At 44.2% G+C, this 22612-nt stretch overlaps 1 protein-coding gene across 1 annotated transcript in view; it reads right to left on the bottom strand.

Annotated features, from left to right (window-relative positions):
• The window catches only part of LOC119661252 (E3 ubiquitin-protein ligase MARCHF2-like), a 48166-nt gene extending 28476 nt beyond the window's left edge, over nt 1-19690 (bottom strand). Inside the window, exons 1-4 of the mRNA XM_038070500.1 lie at nt 19551-19690; nt 19107-19491; nt 5456-5590; nt 5314-5377 (exon numbers count right to left, since the gene is read on the bottom strand). Of these exons, the coding sequence (XP_037926428.1) occupies nt 5314-5377; nt 5456-5590; nt 19107-19491; nt 19551-19569 (603 nt within the window). The 5' untranslated portion in view covers nt 19570-19690. The remainder of the gene's footprint in view (nt 1-5313; nt 5378-5455; nt 5591-19106; nt 19492-19550) is intronic.
• Between the last annotated feature and the right edge of the window lie 2922 nt (nt 19691-22612).

Below are 22612 nucleotides of genomic sequence, written 5' to 3'. Positions count from 1 at the left end.
AATCCCACACGCTGGTGTGTCCAGACCACCTCCACCTCCTAAAAAAAACAAAAAAAAAGGACGGACAGACGGACAGACGGACAGATGGACAGACGGGCAGACGGACAGACGGACAGACGGACAGACGAACAAACGGACAGACGGACAGACGGACAGACGGGCAGACGGGCAGACGGACAGACGGACAGACGGACAGACGGACAGACGGACAGACGGACAGACCGGACAGACGGACAGACGGACAGACGGACAGACGGACAGACGGACAGACGGGCAGACGGACAGACGGACAGACGGACAGACGGACAGACGGACAGACGGACAGACGGACAGACGGACAGACGGACAGACGGACAGACGGACAGACGGACAGACGGGCAGACGGACAGACGGACAGACGGACAGACGGACAGACGGACAGACGGACAGACGGACAGACGGACAGACGGACAGACGGACAGACGGACAGACGGACAGACGGGCAGACGGACAGACGGACAGACGGACAGACGGACAGACGGACAGACGGACAGACGGACAGACGGACAGACGGACAGACGGGCAGACGGGCAGACGGACAGACGGACAGACGGACAGACGGACAGACGGACAGACGGACAGACGGACAGACGGACAGACGGACAGACGGACAGACGGACAGACGGACAGACGGACAGACGGACAGACGGACAGACGGACAGACGGACAGACGGACAGACGGACAGACGGACAGACCGGACAGACGGACAGACGGACAGACGGACAGACGGACAGACGGACAGACGGACAGACGGACAGACGGACAGACGGACAGACGGACAGACGGACAGACGGACAGACGGACAGATGGACAGACGGACAGACGGACAGACGGACAGACGGACAGACGGACAGACGGACAGACGGACAGACGGACAGACGGACAGACGGACAGACGGACAGACGGACAGACGGACAGACGGACAGACGGACAGACGGACAGACGGACAGACGGACAGACGGACAGACGGACAGACGGACAGACGGACAGACGGACAGACGGACAGACGGGCAGACGGACAGACGGACAGACGGACAGACGGACAGACGGACAGACGGACAGACGGACAGACGGACAGACGGACAGACGGACAGACGGACAGACCGGACAGACGGACAGACGGACAGACGGACAGACGGACAGACGGACAGACGGACAGACGGACAGACGGACAGACGGACAGACGGACAGACGGACAGACGGACAGACGGACAGACGGACAGACGGACAGACGGACAGACGGACAGACGGACAGACGGACAGACGGACAGATGGACAGACGGACAGACGGACAGACGGACAGACGGACAGACGGACAGACGGACAGACGGACAGACGGACAAACGGACAGACGGACAGTTTTTGTAAGCTGAAACAGGCTCTGTTGGCTGACAACAACCGTGCGCGGATTTCATCATCGTAGCTGTTATCGGTTGTGATTTTCGGCATTAGATAGGAGAAATTGTCAACGGTTTCAAAGTTGCATTCTCCTATTCTTATTCTTTCTGTTTGACCAGTGCGGTTTGATGTTGTTGGTTGGTTCGTCTTCAGTGTTGACGTTGCTACCATATATTTTGTCTTGCCTTCATTGATGTGCAGCCCAAGATCTCGCACCAATCGCCGCTGGTCGATCTGGATGAAGGCAGTTTGTACGTCTTGGGTGGTTCTTCCCATAATGTCGATATCGTCGGCATAAGGTCAGTAGTTGGGTGGACTTAAAGAGGATCGTACCTCTTGCATTTACATCAGCATCACGGATCACTTTGTCGAGGGCGAGGTTAAAGAGGACGCATGATAGGGCATCCCCTTGTCGTAGACCGTTGTTGATGTCGAATGGTCTTGAGAGTGATCCTGCTGCTTTTATCTGGCCTCGCACATTGGTCAGGGTCAGCCTAGTCAGTCTTATTAGTTTCGTCGGGATACCGAATTCTGCCATGGCCGTGTACAGTTTTACCCTGTCCATGCTATCATAGGCGGCTTTAAAGTTGATGAATAGATGATGAAACTGTTGTCCATATTCCAACAGTTTTTCCATCGCTTGCCGCAGAGAGAAAATCTGAGGATAAACTTAAGGGCGATTTTCGAGTAAATTTAAAAAAGATGGTAATATATTATTATTAACTTTCGGATCTTGCGGAACTAAAGACGGAGGTGGTCTTGATTACCAAACGTAGGAAAAGGAGTACGTTTAATATTTGCATTATAGCACATCATCACTTGGGGGGGTGATAGGTGGTGCTAAAATCAATTTCAAGAGATACCTGGAATATGCCAGTGAGAAAGCGGCAAATATCGACGTATCATTAGCGCGAATGATGCCTAATATTCGAGGTCCAAGATACAGGAGGAGGGCAAACATGACTTATCGCTTAGTGGCGCTAAGGGTGTGTAACGCCCTCAGAACAATATCAGGCGAGGCAGGGTGTTGTTTTTGCGGAAATGGTCCCGATTAGCATTCTGACAAGTAAGAGAGGCTAGCTGTGCAAGAAAAGGAGAATGAATCCACCTGACAAGATACAGAATACCGAAAGGCGAGAGTCGCTGGAGAAGTGGCAGCAACGGTGGGATGTCTCGCAGAGGGGTCGATGGATCTGCCACTTAGATTCCACGTATTGAAGACACGGCGAAATTAACTGCCATCTGACACAACTCCTGTCAGGGCATGGGCGTTGCAGGAACTATTTGGATCAATTCAGGCTGGATGATTCTTTCTTTTGTCCTGAATGTGGTCGCATACCTAAGGACCTTAGAGCATGTTATGTTCCACTATCCACCGGTAAGGGCTGGCTAGAGAGTTCTGGTCTGATACTTGCGGAGGAAAAAACGGAAGCGGTCCTCATCTCCAAGCGCCGTAAAAGAAATTATGCCCATATTCAAATTGGGAATCATATCATCACTTCTAAGCCTGCCATCAAATACTTGGGACGCTCAGTTATAAGAAACACATGCAATATGCTTATGACAAAGCATCCACTGCTAGTGCGGACCTGCAAGAATCATGCCGAACGTGGGGCCACGGCATGCTTCCAGGCTGCTTATAGCTGCTCTATACAGCTCTAGTTTGGGGAAAGGCATTGCAGTTCCATTTAACGCTAACAAACTCAGGCTACAGAAGAACAGCCCTAAGGGTGTGCTCGGCATTTAGGACTGTCTCAGATGATGCAGCATTCGTCATCTCTGGAATGATGCCCATTGACATCTTGGCAGATGAGATGACGAATATATACAATACGAAGTCAATCTCTTCTTTATCGCAGACGAAGAACGCCGTCAAGGGGAGATATCTAAATAAATGGCAAGAGCGTTAGTAATGTTCGGAAAATGGTTGGTGGACAAAAAAACTCATTGCAATCAAGGAATGGTTAGAGAGATGGCACGGTGATATTAATTACAATCGTACCCAGTTTCTCACGGGACATGGATGATATCGCCACTAGCTGTTCAGGTTTCTGTCTGGTGCGATTTTAGCATGTCAGGAAGACTGGGATGCGATAAACTCCATGGTCGCATCTGTGCAAAGCAAACTGCGAAACGCAGGGGAAACTAGAAAAGCACTGTTACGTACGCCGCGTAGAGACGAAAGGTAACCAAGCTAGAGTGACGTAATACGTTATGGTGGTTCCACGGCGCTTAGGGCAGTGGGGGTTGGTTTTAGTGGATAAGAATCCCACACGCTGCCCTGTCTAGTGTCTTTTGATGATTTCCATCTCCTCAAAAAAACAACACAAGTCGGAATACCGGAAGCTCGCGCTTCGGGTATAAAGCTTTTGTGTTCATCTTATGTGAGAAACTTCAATGCACATTTTTCCGTCCGTATATAGCTACAAATTCAACATAATCCTTGATATTTTTCCAAACTACGAGACATACGTACATATTACAGCCATAGATATCACACTCACCCTAAACAAACAAACTGCCTATTACCGAATACTGTACACATATATGCACGTATATAAATTGATCGTACTCATATTTCCGATTTACTTCTTATATCTATTTGAATTAGGCACTACCCGCAAAGTTCATTAGCACGCATATATTGTATACCTATCATACATACACACATGTCTGGCTGACAAATAACTAAAAAACTAAAACAAAATAATTCTCTGGGACCCAATTCATAAGAACTCATTTCGTTGTGGTTCTGACGAATTGATACGTGATGATGACGTCATGCAGGTTGTAGAGTGCACGAAATTCACAAAAAATTGTAAAGTTTCACCCCCTATAACTTTGTTAGTAATGATTGGATTTTCTTCAAACTTGACCAAACTATGCATTATGTTCTTCATTACACGCATGCCAAATTTTGTACTTCTAGGATGAACATAAGGGGGGTTGTCGGGTAAATTTCTAAAATGTGGAAATATACTACTATTAACTTTATTTGTGCAGATATCGGAACCGCATATATTTTGAGGCCTAGATTTCGTAGAGATGCATCACTGTGATTTTTTTCAGATTTTTCGGTTGGATAGGTTCCGAGAACGAGACCTGTTACACTTTTTGGGGGTCATATTTTGAGCGCTCACTCCTCCATGTTTCACCCAATATCAAATATTGCACCAGTTTCGAAAAGTACTAATTGAGACCTTTCATTTGATACCCCACATGGCTATATTCTGTGAAAAAAAAATTTGCACCCTCCGTTCACATGTACGGGGAGCCCCCCTTAAACTTAACACAAGATGGCGCCACTTACTGCATGTAAAGGGATCACCAGATTACATACTCTCACCAACTTTCGTGACAATCGGTTTAGTCGTTTCCGAATAAATCGGGTGTGACAGACAGACAGACAGACAGACATTCAGATAGACAGACAGACGGACAAACAGACACCGTCTCGATTCTAATAAGGTTTTGTTTCACACAAAACCTTAAAAAAACGGACAGACGATCAAACGGACAGACGAACGATTTTAATAAGGATTTGTTTAACATAATATACACAGTTAGACTACTTCAAAGTCAGCATTTCCCTCCTTTTCTAGTTTGAAAAGGATGATCGATTTGGTTTTCATAGAAATCTGGTATTTTCATGTGATGACATTTTCTTTCAAGTATTACCTGAAGTATACGTAAGTATTGGACAAAACCAACTACAACAGCCCGAAAAATTGCTTTCCAATATTTTTTTCTTAACAATGGAAGGTTACAATGTATTACACGGAAACATAAAATATTTTGTAAAAATACACGGCAAAAAATGCTAAAGCAGGTATAAATCTCTCATCTGTTTAACATTCTTTTAAATGGGGCATTACCTGGAATAATTCTCTGTTATTTGGATGTCGATACCACAACAGTAGTGACTGCCAAAAGCGATACCTAATATTATAATAAAACAAAAAATGCCATTGACAAATGTACTAGCGTAATTAATATATTTAAGTAATACATAATTACCTCAGACACACTTTCGTCGGAAATTGGTATTTACATAACTCACAGTGAATGGTCCCGGAAGTGTTCAGCCAATATTCCAGGCACGACTTGTGCACAAATGCTAGCGTACCTTTACACAGGCAAGGCGAAATTAACCTGGAAAGAGCACAAGGGTTTTTTCTCTGTATTATTAAAAAAATTTGCAGTACATACATATGTCTATTGATATCTAGCAGACTGCGAATCGCCCACAGGTTTACGAGTTCATGAAATTTTCTCATTGGCCATTGATTCTCAAACAACTTTAATTTGAAACTGGTTGACGTATCCCTTTCTGACTCATAAGGACATTAGAAATTTGAAATTTATGGCAATAACCCAATTTCTTTGTCGCAGTTGAAAGAAAAATAGGTGGTCTCAGTCAGGGAAGCACATCGTCTGTGGTGGTCTCAATTCAACAAAAAAATCCTTTCTATTCGGTAGACTTGTCGAAATATACAAAGCCTCAAATATGCAAATAATTTTTAAGAATAACAAAATGGCGGATTAAAAAAATCAAAATCACATTTTCTTATGTTAAAAATATTTTTGTTAGAGAATTACATATTTCAGAGGTTTCGCATATCAGCATGGGTTTGTAGAATAAGGAATCCAAATCACAGCTGAAATCGGCTAAGTAGTTTTTCGCGAATACTTCCCCGAACATTTGGAAACGTGGTTTCGCGTGAAACGCGTTTGAAGTTTTGACAATAGATTTTTCGTAGGAGAACTTACTAACGAGATGCTACAAAATTCTCTCTCGTATAATGTTACGATTTCTTACTTTCTAATAATGTAGATTTTTGTATAATGCTTACCTCCTGGTTAGTTGACTATAATAATATTGGGCCAAGGATATTACATGGAAAGGACCATTGAAGTAGCTGCTGCCTCGCAGACTACAATTAAAGGTTTTACTTTGCTTCCGAGAGGAGAAGAAAAGAATAGGACAATCTGCTTGGTCATGCATTAGTTAAGCGGATCAGTGCATACGTAAGTGAGGGACTGTAACTGAACTCAAAGTTGACACCACGAGGGCTACTTTTTGGTCCAGAATTGGGAATGTTCCTACAGATATATTAGAAATATCAGTTGATGGAAAGTAACCTGGATCCCAATCTCACAGTCAATATCCTGTCGAAAACCGGGACCTAAGTGATTAGAGTTGCGCGTTGTGGCAACTAGTATCAAATTCCGCGTCTATCATCGCAGAGTACAAACGGCAATTTGGCAAGGACGCGAAGGAGGAGCGCTGTCCAGAATGCCACTTTCTAATTCCGCTTAGGCCCTGGATATTCAGCTGATGTTACCGCAAATCTCCCTCAACTTGGAAAATTTGCAGTTTACCAACCGACGAATTTTTACAATCTTTAATGGCATTTTTTGGCAAACAGGGAAAACTTTGAGTGCGTATTGTCTTCTCTCTTTTCTCTTCTAATGTCCTAGCCAAAGGGCGCATGTCGCTGGCTTCTTTCCAACGCAAATATCCGAATATTTTTAATTTAAAGCGTGGATTGTACAAGTTCACCTAGTGGCAGTGGAAAGTTATCGTTTTACGAATACCTACAGATTACGTGCATAAAACATGGAATTAAATTTCCTAGAGGCTAAGGCCCCATTAATTGCATAAAACTTCTTCAGAAAACATTGATTCGTAATACAAATTGATTCTGATATTGATTGCCTTTTTCAAAGATTTCACACCACTTTCTGATAGATTGTTTCAAATTTTCAACTTTAATCGAGCCCTAAGCCGTCAGGGCTCCTTCAAGTACTTTCAGGAAAATATTCACTGGTTCCAAATATTGTATTCTAATTGACGTCTTGTATCCAATTGTCGTCATCGACCGTAGTCAACATTTTCATTTAAAAATTGGGAAAACCTCTCATACAGAGGCTATTCATGTATCAAAACAACGCACCATTCTGCATTTTTTAGTTCCTAATAGCAAATTTTTATAAGCGAAACGAATTCGAGTGAATAGAAGTGCGTGCTTATAAGGACACGTCCTGTATGATGGCATTTACTATCACTTGTGTCTCGAGAACTGATTCTGAGTGGTGAGTTTTCATCGCTAAAAGTTGAGAAATTCATTGTTCAGAAGTATTTTCAGTCTTAGCTTATCAATGGCTAATTGCATTTTCCGACTTCGAAATACTGTAATTATCACTTATGCATATAAAATGCAAAACAATGAATTCTATACATACATACATATGTAACACTCATTTTTTGATCAAACCAATTTTCCTTCGTTGCTTCACTGCCACAAGAATCAAATGCAAACTAGAGGTTATAATGAAAGTAAAATTATATTAGCAATCGAAAACCTAAAACGTAGCCAAGAAAGTGAACTTGGTCGGCTTGCATAAAAAAAGCAAGTCGAAAACCAGAAGCTCGACATTTTGTGTATTTCTTAGGTAATTATTATCCTAGCCTAACACCAGCCAACATTGCCCGTTACCGCTTGCTATTGCTTACAGCACATATAGTACATACATATTGATCGTAAGCATCTGTATTTTTACATATTTCATATGAGGAAGAAAGATGCATCGTCCATTAAACTCCTTCACGTTCTCCAGGCATGAAAGCATGAAGAACGTCACCAAATAATATGAAGATGAAACCCTGGGGGACCTAACTTTGGACCTCACAATCCTTCGAGACTTTACTGGGAACAGCGCCGTAACATTTTGCGACGATCACGCGGATATCCCTCCAGTTGTAACAATCAAAAAGGGTACCTTTCTTTGGAATCTTCACGATCATTCCCTTCTTCCAGCCTCTAGAGATGGTCTTGGATTCCCAAGATTTCCATATGAGTGTAAGTAAGAGATCGGCAGTAACAACAGGTCCAACGATAAATATACAGGTTATTAAAATTATTTATATATGTCATAATATTTAAATTAGAATTTATTATTAAATTATTTAAACATATTATTTGTCTTAATCTCAGACGGCTATTCGGAGTTGAGGGGTTGGAGCACAAAGCTGTCGTACGGAAGGTTCAAATCTTACTGGTGGCAGCGGGGTATCGTGATTTGACGTTAGATACCAGTTGACTCAACTGTGAATGAGTACCTGAGTCAAATCAGAGTAATAACCTCGGGCGAACGACCACATTGCCTCCAACAGTTAACTGTGATGTACCGTTTACCGTCTTGAATGAAGTGCTCTAACACTCTTCAAGGGCCTGACACAAATGGATTGTTGCGCCAACGATTATATTATTTCCGAGTTATCAAAATCTCGGCAGATGCCGGATTTTACCTAATACTAGCACTAAGTGCCAAGCATTTGAGGCTCGGACGATCCCTACCTACTTAAAAACTAAAGGGGCACTGGTGGTGGTGGCCGGTGGTAGGTCAGTGGGAGAATCCGTCGAGTACCCCCCGCAACATCGAGCACGTATGCACAATGGTGTACTTCTGCATGGTTTGAACCAGACTGTGCGAAAGTCCCAGGACATCAAGGGAAGCCGTCAGGGATTTAGGTACAATACCTGTAGCTGACAATATTATGGGAACTACAACCACCCGCTCGAGACGCCAAATTTCTTTGATTTCACGAGCCAATGGCTCATAGTTCACCTTCTTCTCCACGTATTTCCGTTCAATGTTGCTATTATGGGGGATAGCAACATCAATAATATATGCGGAGCGACCCGTCTTGTCAACTAGCAGTACAGTCAGGCTTGTTGTGTGCGGTATGGCGATCAGTCAGAACTTGCCGGTCCCAATACATGCTGTAAGCAGAACTGTCAAGTACTGCTTGCGGCTCATATCGGTAAACCGGACATGTTCCCCGTGATCAGCCCATGCCTTATATGCAACGTTTTGATGGATAACCTTACATACAGCATTATGCCTGGTGATGTACTGCACCGGTGCCATAACAGTACAGCCAGAAATGAGATGGTCCAACGTCTCTAACGCCGAACCACACATTCTGCACTGGTCGTTCTCCACCCGTTCTTTCATGATGAGCTTTTTATAAGCTCGGGTGGCGACCACGCCATCCTGAATGGCACACATGAACCCCTCCGTCTCAGCAAAGAGCTCCCAAGCACACAGCCACCTGTTCGACAGATGCAAATCGACAAATGGCTGCCAAAGACAATTCACGTGTTTACCGTGCATTGCCTTCGACTTCCATTCCTCGATCCGCTCCTGGTCCGACCTTCACCCCACTCAGAGGATTGAAAGATCGATCCTTCAAGTTAAGTGGAGTCAGTCCACAGTCTGCCTTACAGACAGCCGCATGCAAGGGGCTCGCCGTGCTCTTTACTGTAAAAATAAGCGCGCAGCGAGTCGACTTGGCGATGATGTTGCGCCGCCACTGTCAACCACGTCCCCTACCTCCGATGTCACGAGGCAGGTTCATCCGCTCCACGGCAGACTTTGGGTGATGCATTCGGAATTTGGACATAGTTGTCCGTATCCGCCGCTGGACGTTTTCCAGGTCAGGTCTTCGTCCACGGCAATATTCCGAATGCATAAGCCAGTGAAGCGATAGCGAATACATTCAACGCGCTTATTTTATTCTTCCCCGAGAGATGCGATTTCAGCACCAGCTTTACACGTCGCAGGAATTCGGACAGCAGAGCTTCCTTCAGATCACCAACTCGAGCATGGGTTCCTTGCAGAATTCCTAGGTACTTGTAGAAGTCTGTCTCGGTCATAGCTTCGATGTGGAGGTCACCAATGCTATGTCCGGCATGCGGCTCGTGATGACCTTTGCGAATGGCTTGGATTCGACATTTGTCTAATCCAAACTCCATCCGAATATCACGGCTGAACATGTCTATTATTCGCAACAGCCTTCTAAGATGGTTGTCAGTACCAGCATACAGCTTGATGTCATCTAGGTACATCAAGTGTGTCAGCTTCGCACTTAGCACGTAGGCCATATTTTATTGCAAAACCATGCCCTCTAGCATCATTCAGTAGCCATGAAAGGGGGTTCAGTGCTATACAAAACCAAAGAGGACTCAATGAATCCCCCTGGAAGATGCCCCTCCGTATACGGATGGGCTCTGAGGTATTAGCACCCTCAGATGTACGGACTGACAAGGTGGTATGCCACCCTTGCATGACTGTCGCCAAAAACTTTATTAGTTTCGGATCAATGCGATACAGGATGTAGGATATCGATTAGCCAGATATGCGGAACGCTATCAAAAGCCTTGGCATAATCGATATAGCAACTGAAGAGGTTTCTTTGGCCTATAGTTGCTTGTCCTACAACTACCGAGTCGATAATGAGTTGCTCTTTGCAACCCCTTGACCCAACTCGGCAGCCCTTCTGCTCCTCGGACAGAATGTTGTTGGTCTCGAGGTACGCATTGATCCTTCCACTAATAATGGACGTGATGAATTTGTAGAGGGTTAGTAAGCAAGTGATCGGTCTTGTGTCTGCGGGGTCCTGCACCGTGTCCTTCTTAGGGATAAGGTAGGTAATTCCCGCAGTGAGCAAAGGTAGAAATTCCTCCGGCCGACTCATGACCTCATTTATACTGCGTGCCAACCGACTGTGTACGCTGGTAAATTTCTTATACTAGAAATTCTGCACCCGATCCAGACCTGGGCCCCTCCAGTTCTTCGAGATGTTTATGGCTCGTCGAACTTCCTCTTCGGTAACATCCGCGAAATTCATGCCAGGTGTATTGGCATGGCGGGTGGCTTCGGCGGTGATCCACTCAGCATGCTCAGCATGCTGGGCAGGTAACCCCCAAAGTCCACCCCAATACTCTTTCGCTTCCGTCACCGAGAACTGTATTGTCTGGGCGCTCTGTTGGGATTCGTTGAGAGATCTGAAAAAGCTCCGCTGGTTCCTCGCGTATGTTGCATTCTGGACACGTCTGGAATAACTTTCGCCATACCGTCGTAACCGACTGCATATGACAGAAAGTTTCTGTTTTAGTGTGTCCAGAATTTCAACTACGGGTGTCTCACAGGGGATGGCATAGTTCCGGTAAACCCTCTGCACTTTATTTCTCACCCGTCGGCTGGCATTGCCAGTGCTGATCTGAATCAGTCTAGCAATGTCCTGCCTTAGTGAGTCCCGCCGACGTTCCAGACGAATTTTCCATGGTGGATCTCTTTTGTCACTCAAACCAATAACGCGAAAGCGAATCTTCTGACCGTGCAATCTGATAGCCGCAACTGCACCACAATACACAAGTGATTGTAGTTGCAGCAGCGACATATCAGCACACAGTCGAGATGCAATCTCATCATTGATTTGAGATAGAATTCCCGGAGTTGCTGGAGATGCATAGAGCCTGGGAATACCTGGTCTATGCAAAGGATCCATATCCGAGAATTCTATACACGCTCTTTGGAATTCGTCCCGAACTTCAGCGGAAACCTCAGCTGGACGGTGGAGAAGAGTGCTTCGGCGAGTACTGAACCTGTTGCCTGCAGTGCGGCGTGGTGTTGTTGATGCCGCCGCCTCTGCCCCCATCGACTCTCGGTCACCAGTTTCCCCGATGACTTCAAGTCGAACACGTTCCCTGATGGTGGCCGGGATTGTGTCACTGCGAGTGATGAAGCGGTACTGGTCTGCGACTCGCTACACAGTCACGTGCGCGAATTGCGGGAAACGCTCGACGAATCTCTGGTGCAACAAGGGGCGGTAAGATGTTATACCCGCCCCCGCCGTTATTTCGTAGTAGGAGCGGATGATGAAGAGGTTCATTTTTTCAGTCCATTTCATCCGCTTCCTACGCGAACCTGCTGAAGTGGTCGCCACAGATTGTGGCGAAACAGCTGCAGCAGGCGGAGCTGTGCTCCTGGTCGTCGTGGCGCCTAGTGGTGGTGTATTTTATCCCTAGCTGCCAGGCGTGTAGATAGCTTCCTTAGTGAGTAATCTGCAAGACTACAAAGTTCCTGCACTTTCCTCACCTACCCCCTGAGACGCTGCGGTGGCGTACAGCCATTCAGACTGAAGCTATCCATCCCTCCTCCTTTCACAACCGGGCTTGGGACCGGCTTCGGCGGAGTTCAACGATTATAATTATTATTATTATTATTACTAGGCAGACTCAACTGCCCGCTTAACTACTCGATTCTCTGCTAAATTCTGTCATGACACCGAAAACAATTTTCGCTGTAAAGAAATTTGGTCTTCGATGTCATGGTGACCGCGATTCACCCTTCCGTGAGTCTGACGCGCACGCTGCTCGCTCCACCGCAAATAACGATGTGTCTGTAGCCCATCAAGCCCAGCAACCTTTTAACCCTTTTAAGTGCATTGACGACCGAAATGGTTTTTCTTTTATTTGGAAAGAGAGCTCGTATCCACATGTTACGGTGGCTAGCCATTTCATCTACAAAGGGAGGAACTTCACCGGATGTGATACGGGTAAGAACCGTGGTGAAGTGTTCTTTCCACATTTTCAGCTGCTCCTCATCGTGAATAAGAAGTCAACCGCTAACGTCGTTCACAAGACCATTGAAAGACCATTAGTGATGTGGTATACGTTTCTAAACGCTTCCTCGGTTCAGGATGTTACGATGCCCTTTCAGGACGTGGCAGGTTCCTCTGGATCTACCGTCATATTAGCAAGATAGTTCTCTCGTCCTCGAAGTCGAACGACAACTGGATGAAATGACGAACTTGGGGGATTGAAGCTGCACAACCCTTGGAGAAATGGCGGACTCAGTACGCGGAAGTAAGTCACCACCAGAGGCCGATATTAGCTCCTCTCTTGTTACCCATATCCAGAAGACAACTCTGGAATTTATTGCTGGTCGCAAAGCAGTCAATCGTACGTTGTCAATCAGTTACAACTCGACTCATGGCAATAAGGAGGGTGCAGAAATTCACAAACCTCCTATCATTATCGTTACCGTCACCAACACCGTGCTTCCCCATTACATCCCACATCGGTCATTCAGCGACTGGCTATTATCATAATAAGTAAGCGGTATACACATGAATGTACGCTAGTACCAGTGTTATTTACTTTAATTAATTAATAAAGGAATATGTTACATTTATAAGAATGTACGCATGCTTCACATAAAATTTATACAAAACCCCCGCCCACCCCTCCTTGGGTCAAGAGTAGCATAGGTCCCAGGGCGAAACGTGGATTAGTACCCACGATGGAACATAAAAAATGGGAAACGTCTGCTGAACCAACACCAACAGCTCTACTGCCAAACCCTACCTCCACCTCTAAGTGGTGACTGCTCTTTCTTACCGGAAAGCTGCAGACGGAGAAGGATGAAGGCGAGTCACCCGGTCCTCCAGGTTGGGGGTTGGGTAGGACTGACAACCCTATACAGAAAATACTTTTTACGAAACCACAACAGGAGCCTCGGACTGGATGAATTTTACAACGACAAACCCGGAAACGAACAAGGAATAACGAATTGCACATTTACTCATGGAACGTGCGGTCCCTGTACATATGCTCGAAGTAGATTTCTTAGTCAGCCGAAAAATAAGACCTGCTATTATCGGCTTTGAAAACATAACCGAACCGCTATGCACTCTGCGGTTGCGAGGCAAATTTAGAAATAATAGCCCCTCCCCCCCCCGTCTCTACAAAGGAGATTGCATAGTCGGAGAAGGATACCTTCTCAGTATAGCCAGGGTAAAACTGTACACGACCATGAGAGAATTCAGTATTTCAACGAAATTGATAAGACTGACTACTCTGACCGTGACCAATGTGCGACGCCAGATAGAAGCAACAGGATCACTCTCGAGACCATCAATGAAGGCAAGACAAAATATATGGTGGCAACACCGAAAACCAACCAACCAACAAGATTAGACCGCACTGGCCAAAGGGGAAGGATAAAGATAGGAGACTACAACTTTGATACCGTTGTTAATTTCTCCTATCTAGGGTCGAAAATCACAACCGATAACAGCCATGTTGATGAAATCCACGGACGGTTGTTGTCAGCCAACAGAGCCTATTTCAGCTTACAAAAACTGTTCCGCTCGAAACGTCTCACCATAGGGTCAAAGTTCTTACTGTACAAGACAATGATCTTGCCAGTCCTCATGTATTCCTCGGAGACTTGGGTTCTTGGCAAGAAGAATTGCGAACCCTTGGCCGCGTTCGAGAGAAGAATCCTCTGAAGAATTTTTGGCCCGCTACATGAGGATGGACGATTCCGTAGCCTACATAACGACGAAATCTATGTGCGATACTATGACCGTCCGGTTGTGCAAAAATTCGCCTCAATAGGTGACGGTGGGCGGGTCAATTAATCCGTATGGATGAGGATGATCCCATCTGGAACGTCTATAAGGGCGACATCTATGGTAGAAAAAGAAGACGAGGCAGACCCTACCTAAGATGGAGCGATGGCGTAGGTCAGGATGCCAGACAGGTTTTAGGGATATTGGGAATTGGGGCTTCGGCGCAAAACCGGGATCTCTGGAGTTCCTTATTAAAGCAGGCCTAGACTGGATACCATTTGTTGCGCCGTTGATGATGATGAAATCCAGCCGCGGTGAATACAGATTTCCGAAAAGTCATCAGGAGAGAGTTGTGTGCCAAGTGGCAACAACGGTGAGATAACTCCGACAAGGGCCGGTGGACCTATACATTGATCCCGTGTGTCGAGAAATGGGTCGACCGAAAGCAGGGAGAATTCAATTACCACCTGACACGGTTCCTTACGGGACGCGGTGGCTATAGGAAGTACTTGCATCGCTTCTCGTTGGACGAGTTTCCAAACTGTCCTGAGTGCGGTGCTACACCCGAGGACCCAGAGCACGTTATGTTCCATTCTCCCAGATTTCTGCAGCAGAAAAGGAGGTTGAACAGCATCTTGGGAGCGGACATCGAGCCCCCCAACCTGGTGGAAGGGATGAGGAAAGCTGGAAGACGGTAAATGAGGCAGTAGTCGTGGTGCAGACAAAACTCCTGGAGTTGGATCGAGCTCGGAAAGCGGCGGCACGGAAATGCGACATGGACGAGCTGGTGTAGCGAACCAGAGCCTCCCCTGCGAAGCGATACTTCACGGTGGTCCCGCGGGGAGGGGCGGAAAAGTAGGGGTGGTTTTAGTCAGTGTGAATCCCACACACTGCTGCAACCTGGAGTAGCAGCATCTTTGTAAGTTTATCTATCAGTAAAAAAAAAAAATCTTGTGCCAAAGATTATAATTATCTTACATTCGATGGCATTAGTGTGATATCTATAACTGTTTCTGATTCCAATAAAAGTTGATTTTAAGGGAAAGATAAAAAAAATTTTATGTAGACAATTTGAAGCAGCAAATTTGGCTAGATATCTGCAGAGCAGTTTAACTTACTTGCTGTCTGAAATCAACAGTACCCGCTATGATCGACTTTGGAGTCCACAAGCTATTCTCCCGGAATCATCGCGGTTATAATCAAATCGGACATTGGTCAAGTGCCTGAGCAGAGAGAATTATCATTTATGAGCTATAAAAGATGTGTGCAGGCATTTGGTTGGTGCACATTGTTTTTCATAGAATATGGCCTGTGGCCCTGTGCGGTATTAAATTAAAGTTACTACGTTTCGAAACTGGTCATGTTTTTAATATTGGATGAAAATAGGGGGAGGGACTGCTCTCAAAACATATCCAACCGCAAAATTCGAAAAAAATTACACTGAGACAGCTATACGAAATTTAGCCTTGAAAAAACATTCAGTTCGAATATCTATTATACATAAATAAAATTCATAATTTAATACTATCATATTTTAGATATTTACCCGAAAACCCCTCTCAAGTTCATCCTAGAGGTACAAAATCTGCATCAGTATAAGGGATAATGTGGGGTAGGTAGGTATCAGTGGCCGCTCCGAGAAGCCCTGGTTCGCCGTTTTAATACCATAAACCAAGGACCAGAAGTCCAGCCGGTTCATATTTTCAGAGCCAGCTCGCAGCATTCACGAAGGAAAGCAACTCTCCTATCCTTCTAGAGCTAGAAATCTCACTGAGGTCACCAAAGAATGGTTTACCCAGCGTACGTAGCCTGACTCGTAGGCGGCCATAATCTTGTATGTATTTGCATGCTTCTGGCACAGGTGCTCTCGTGCGCGGGTTTTGTTATAAGCGGGTCAAATCCTTCTTGACTTGGCAGAGGTGGGGAGACTTCATCATCTGAGGTCCGCGGCTGCTAATATTATTAACAGTTATAGAGGGTCAAAGTTTCCCATTTCATGTGCACTGTGAGGCATGTACGCCGTCATCACCATGTGTCAATTCATCTATACCCCAACACAATAAGCTCATGTAAACGAAAGGTCACATAAGAATATGTTCTTTTTGCTTTTTCAACTTTTTTGGTCAAGAAAGACATATCTATACATATGCATACACTAGTGAAGTCTGCGGGTAAGTGTAAATATTCACATACATATCAAGTCATGAATATGTACAGTATTCGTTAATATGTTGACAATTTTTCTTTTTTAGGATACCATACTTCACTTATGTAAGGGTGATTTGTGTTCCTAAAACATGGTCATATACCATTATCAATTTTCCTTCTGCAGACATCGGAATAACGTGAACGGAGATAATGCCTATTTCTTGTATTTGAATAAGGTTTCGTTTCACACAAAGTCTTGAAAAGTTCACAATTGTGACATGTATCGTTGCCGTTCACCCCTTGGTGGGTTATAGTGTGTTCACCGCATCTGCACACCATCGTTTACGGTTCACTGAAATGTGCCTAAGCTTCCGTCACGGCTTTCGGAGGCGTCCACACTCCTTCTCTACTGTTCTGCGCCAAGTTCCCTTGGGGTGACCCACTCGTCGGCCATCTCAGGAACCGAAGTTGATGTGTGACCTATTCATTGCCACTTCTGTTTTCCAATCATATCGCGAACGGGTGACGTTTGAAATGGTATCAAGCTTATAGCAACGCAGAAAGAGAATTAGCACAGAACAATCTCAACTGGATCATGACTATTGAAATTACTGCATTTCTAGATTGTATGCACTGTGTGTGCAGAAATAAATGACCCCACGGAGAGGTCGTCGAACCCAGCGGCTTTACCTCGTTTAAGTGAAATAATAGTCGAATTGAGAGACAAGAGACGAAACTATAACGAATGTAACACGATTAAGAATCGTGGTGAAGTATTCCTTCGACCCATTCAGTTGCTCATCATCTCGGATGAGGAGTCCAGATATTATGCCGCCCCACCGAGACGAGGCCAACGACCCGTTTAGCATATGAGAAAAGAGTTTTTTTTATAGCAGCCCGATCCTCACCGATATTCTCAGCTAGATAGCTCTCCCATTCTAATAGTCGATGTTGAAAGTTCAAGTTGGAGCGGAAGTCTGCAACCCGGTGAGAAGAAACGAATGCTCCACGCGAGTGAACTTAGGTGACCATCAGCGCGTGATTCCTTTCCAGGAAAATGTTAGCGCCTCTCTTGTTATGTACATCTAGAAGACAAATCCTAAATCTATTGCTGATCCTAAAGTGGTCAATCTGTTTGCTTGTAGGGCGTCGGTTAACTAACTGACCTCAGGGCGTGCTCTGTGCTATAATAGTCTTCCACCAATGATGAGTCGGCGGAAGGTGCAGAAATCCACAAGCCTAATACCATTACTTTTATGGCCGCCAACACCGCGCTTTCCGATCATATGTCCGAGCAAGGTGTTGTCAGAGCCCAACTCGGCATTCATTCAGGCATGCGTCCAACTGCTCATACAAAGCATCCTTCTTCACTATACCGGAAGTCTCTGTTGGAGTATAGTACTGCTAAATTGTGATGCCCACTAACCTGGATTGGCATTTTGCACTCAAAATTCTGTCAGAAGCAATTCCCAAAGGTCACGAGAGCGTGCCTTGTGCTAGCAGTTAGAAACAACCCGAAACCGGATTTGCGTCTTAGCTTTGCAGAATACAAAAGCACATCGCAGCGAGAGGGAGAGGAGTACTCTACTAAGTCGCACCATCTTACTTCACTTAGTCTCAGAATGTCCAGCTTATATCGTTAGAGAAGGCGAGCATTCTGAGGATCTCCACTATTGTTGTCGAGGAGCGTGCACACAGAAACCATAGTTCGTTTTTGCGGTGCGCAGTGAGGTGAGTCTTCATCTGAGACGTCGTAGGCGTTTCGGTAGTGGTAGAGTTCCGGAATAGGCAGGTCGCTAGCCAACAAATTTCTATCTCATAGTCGCCCTTCACGACAAGAAAGGAAGAATGGTGTATTTTTAAGCCACAACTCACAGGGGGATAATATGACCACTATTCAACCTCAGCTGCTTTGTGGATATAAAACTTGGCTGCAATTGAAGGCTACGAAACAAGATAGATCTACTAGTGCAGACAAGAGTGAGGCGAATGGAGAGTAAAAACATTGAAGCATTTACTTCATCGAATCGAGGATTTTGGCCTGGGGCGAATCGAGGATTTTCGCCTGGGGAAAAGGAGAATGAGAAATGGATGTTAACCCTAACAGAGGTAATGTTCTCTCAGCCAGCTAAACCAATGTTCTCTCACAGATCGTCTTACTTGATGACCGAGACCTCAGTATTAGGGTCAATGAGAAATCAAATTTCAATATCTGAAAAATACACTAAAATTACTACACTTCCAAGACAATAAACAAATAAAATGTGTATAATCTACAGAGATATTGAAAAAAACAGACTAGTTTGTGATTACCTTTCAGTTTCTTCACCACAATGACAAATACGACAATTCAGGGACCCAACCGATCCTATGGAAAATGTTCCGTTGAACTGTGGAGGAGATGCGCTAGCTCTTGAGCACCTGTCATATTTCGAACATGCAGCAGAACTTTGGAAAATATCCAGTCCTATCTCGCTATAGGATTCATTCTGCTGTACAGTTGGTTGCGAGTGATCTGGTATCTGAATCTTACACTCTAGCATATTCTCTAATTTGTTGATGGTAACAACTGTTAAACTATTGCTTTTAAGTAGAAGATTCTCCTCGTTGTCTTCTTTCTCGAGTTGGTCATCTAATACTGGAGCGATGCTTTCCGCTTTCAGAGGAGAATTTTTAGTCGTATTACAACCTACAACATCTATTGCAAGACCCAAGTATTATTGCAGCCTTTAGTTCTTCCAATATCAAAGTGCTCACCATCATCATCATCTTTCATTTCAAAGTTATAATATTTAAGCAGCTCTGATGAAAAACGGATACCTAAAATTTTGACACAATTTCATTTCTTTAAAATTAATCCTGAAAATCGTTTTATAAAAGTGTCATACCAAAGTGACACAATTGCCAGCATGCTGTGGTAAAAAAACCATTTCACGTTACATCGTCTTGTTTAAATCAACAAAAGACCTCGAAATTTGTAGGACGTTTCCATAATTTTGTTGTGACGTCTAAAGTTTCCAAAAAATGGAGAAAGCTAACCAAATAAGCTTTAGCTTTTATTTTACTGAAAGGAAGTTTAGTGCGATTTTTCCATTAGCAAAGGAGATAAAGGACATAAACCACACTAGCCTCGAAGCCTAGAGAAAAAATCACGCGAATATAATTCGTAGTGAGGACGTACATTAGTGTTCATCCGAATACCACGCTACCTGTAAGCTTCGTACGCATTTACATGCCCGGGGAAACTGATACTGATATAAACATAATCAAAATAAAAGGATAATAAAATAAAAATAAAGTGTTTCCAGGCAGCCCTCCGTACATGTGGGCTTTGAGTATCTCAACCGTTTCACTTTATTATTATCCCAGTTGTCAAAATCTGGGCAGATTTAGATACATTACCTGTAGCTGATAATAATATGGGAAGTACCACCACTCGATCGAGACGCCAAATTTCTTTGATTACCCGAGCCGGTGGCTCTTCTACATGTATTTCTGTTCACTGTTGCTATTAAAGGGGATAGCGTCATCGATGATATACGCGGAACAACCCGTCTTTTCAAGTTTTTTGTGCGATATGTGGGGGTCAGGAAGAACTTGCCGGTCCAAATACATGCCGCCTGTAAACCGGACATTGTCTCGTGATCACCCCATGCTTATATGCCAGGTTTTAGTGAATCACCTTACATACAGCATTTTGCCTTTTCGTGTATTACACCAGCGCCATTACAGTGCAGCCAGAAATCAAAAAGTCCAACGTTTCTAACGCCAAACCACACATTCTTCACTGCTCATTTTCCATCCGCTCTTTCATTATGAGCTTTTTATAAACTCGGTTGACGAAAACGCCGTCCTAAATGGCACACATGAATCCCTACGTACCAACATACAACCTGATGTCGTCTAAGTATATCAAGCGTATCAGCTCGCACGTAGGCCATATTTTATTGCAAAACCAGCATCATTCAATAGCCATGAAAGGGGGTTCAATGCCATGCAAAATCAAAGGGGACCCCTAGAATACAGCATAAATGTTTAGTATATAAAGCTAGTCATTGAATTGAAATAAAGAGTTTTCTGAAATCAACTCAGCGTTATACACACATTCTACAAAACACTCATCACAGGGATTTGTGTGATCAGGGCCTTAGAGCGAGTTAATTAGTATTAGCACCACTACCCTGTCGATAATGAATTGCCCTTTGCAACCCCTTAAACCGAGTCGGCAGCCCTTGCGCTCCACGTCTAAGGGAAGTTCTGAGCGATTAACCTTGATCTACTCTCCATTGAGGCCTAAGCACGCATTCCTGCCCCGAAAATATTTTGTTGTATACATGGAGTTTTAGATACCAACCGCGGGTAAGGAGTTAAAATGTACACACTTAAAGTGAGATAGGACTCATTTTGAGAAACTACCCAACCCAAAAATCTAAAAGAAATCAGGGCGATGCGCTTTAATGAAATCTACGCCTCAAAATATCTGCTCAAATAAACTTACTAATATTACTAACTTTTAGCAATCGTCGTCGGTTCGTCCCAGGTTTTCCAATTTTGCAACAGGATAGAAGCTAGTATCGCTCATATGCAATCTGGTTATTAGTATCAAAGTTATAGCAGTTCAAACTTATTAATTTCCTGCGAATTTACTGCATCTGAAGCCATTCAAATAAGATGCCGACGTCATAATTAACGAGGCCACTCTACATTCTCACTTCTTCACAACCTTTTTAAGGTTTTATATGAAACGAAACCTTATTAAAATCGGTTCAATGTCTGTCTGTCCGTCTGTCTGTCTGTCTGCTACACCCAATTCACTCGGAAACGGTTAAACCGATTATTATCAAACTTGGTGCGAACATGATTCATTTCTGATATTGGGTGAAACATAGGGTAGATGGGGCACAGAAGTGTGTGCCCCAAAAAGTGAAATAGGTCCCGTTCTCAAAACCTACCCAACCGAAAAAATCTGAAAAAAAAAATAGAATGATGCACAAATAAAGTTAATAATAGTATATTACCATGTTTTAGAAATTGACCGGAAAGCCCCCTTTAAGTTCATCCCAGAAGTAGAAAAGTTCACATCAGTATAGATAGATTATAAATTCCAGAATTATAGATAATATAATTCTGGAAAGCTTGAAGGCAATCCGACTATTATTAACAAAGTTATAGAAGGTCAAAGTTTCATATTATAATTAAATTAACATGTATGACGTCATCATCATATTAAATGCATATCTAGGGACGGTCGATGGGTCAGTTTTCCTTTTGTGCAGTGTCAATTACTCGAGATAGACATGGGTATGCATATGCATGTGTGTACCTGGTTACCACCGGTTTTTAATTTACATAAGTAGCATAGCAACTGTGGGGTCACACTATTGCTACTGACAGTCTTAATCACAGTAGACTCAATCTAGTAGTGCTTCTCAAGGATGAACGACCGTGCTTCATATTCGATGTAGCCGTACCGTTGGACGGGAATACTGTTGAAAAACAGCAAGAAAAAATCCGAAACTACGGCCCTTTGGCGGACAATCTGAAGCAGACTTGAAGACAACAAACGATCGAAGTAGTCCCAGTGGTAATTTCAGCGATGGGATTAGTCCTGCAAAATTTAGATAAAGGGTTGAAAACGGTCGATATTAGGGCTGAACCATACAAGCAATAGTCTAAAGGGTCCTGTCCGGTAACAATATTGCCTAGTGGGCTTTAGAGTTGATTCGCACTGTTTTTGTTTTAAAATCTATATCCCACTGTGGGAAAATCGGGATGTAGCAATACATTTTCGCATGGTCGAACACACTCGGCGTTGAAAC

This window comes from Hermetia illucens, chromosome 1 (genome assembly GCF_905115235.1).
Source record: "Hermetia illucens chromosome 1, iHerIll2.2.curated.20191125, whole genome shotgun sequence".
Taxonomy (NCBI): domain Eukaryota; kingdom Metazoa; phylum Arthropoda; class Insecta; order Diptera; family Stratiomyidae; genus Hermetia; species Hermetia illucens.
Note: the sequence above shows the minus strand (reverse complement) of the source record. Positions and strands in the feature narration are given on the sequence as shown.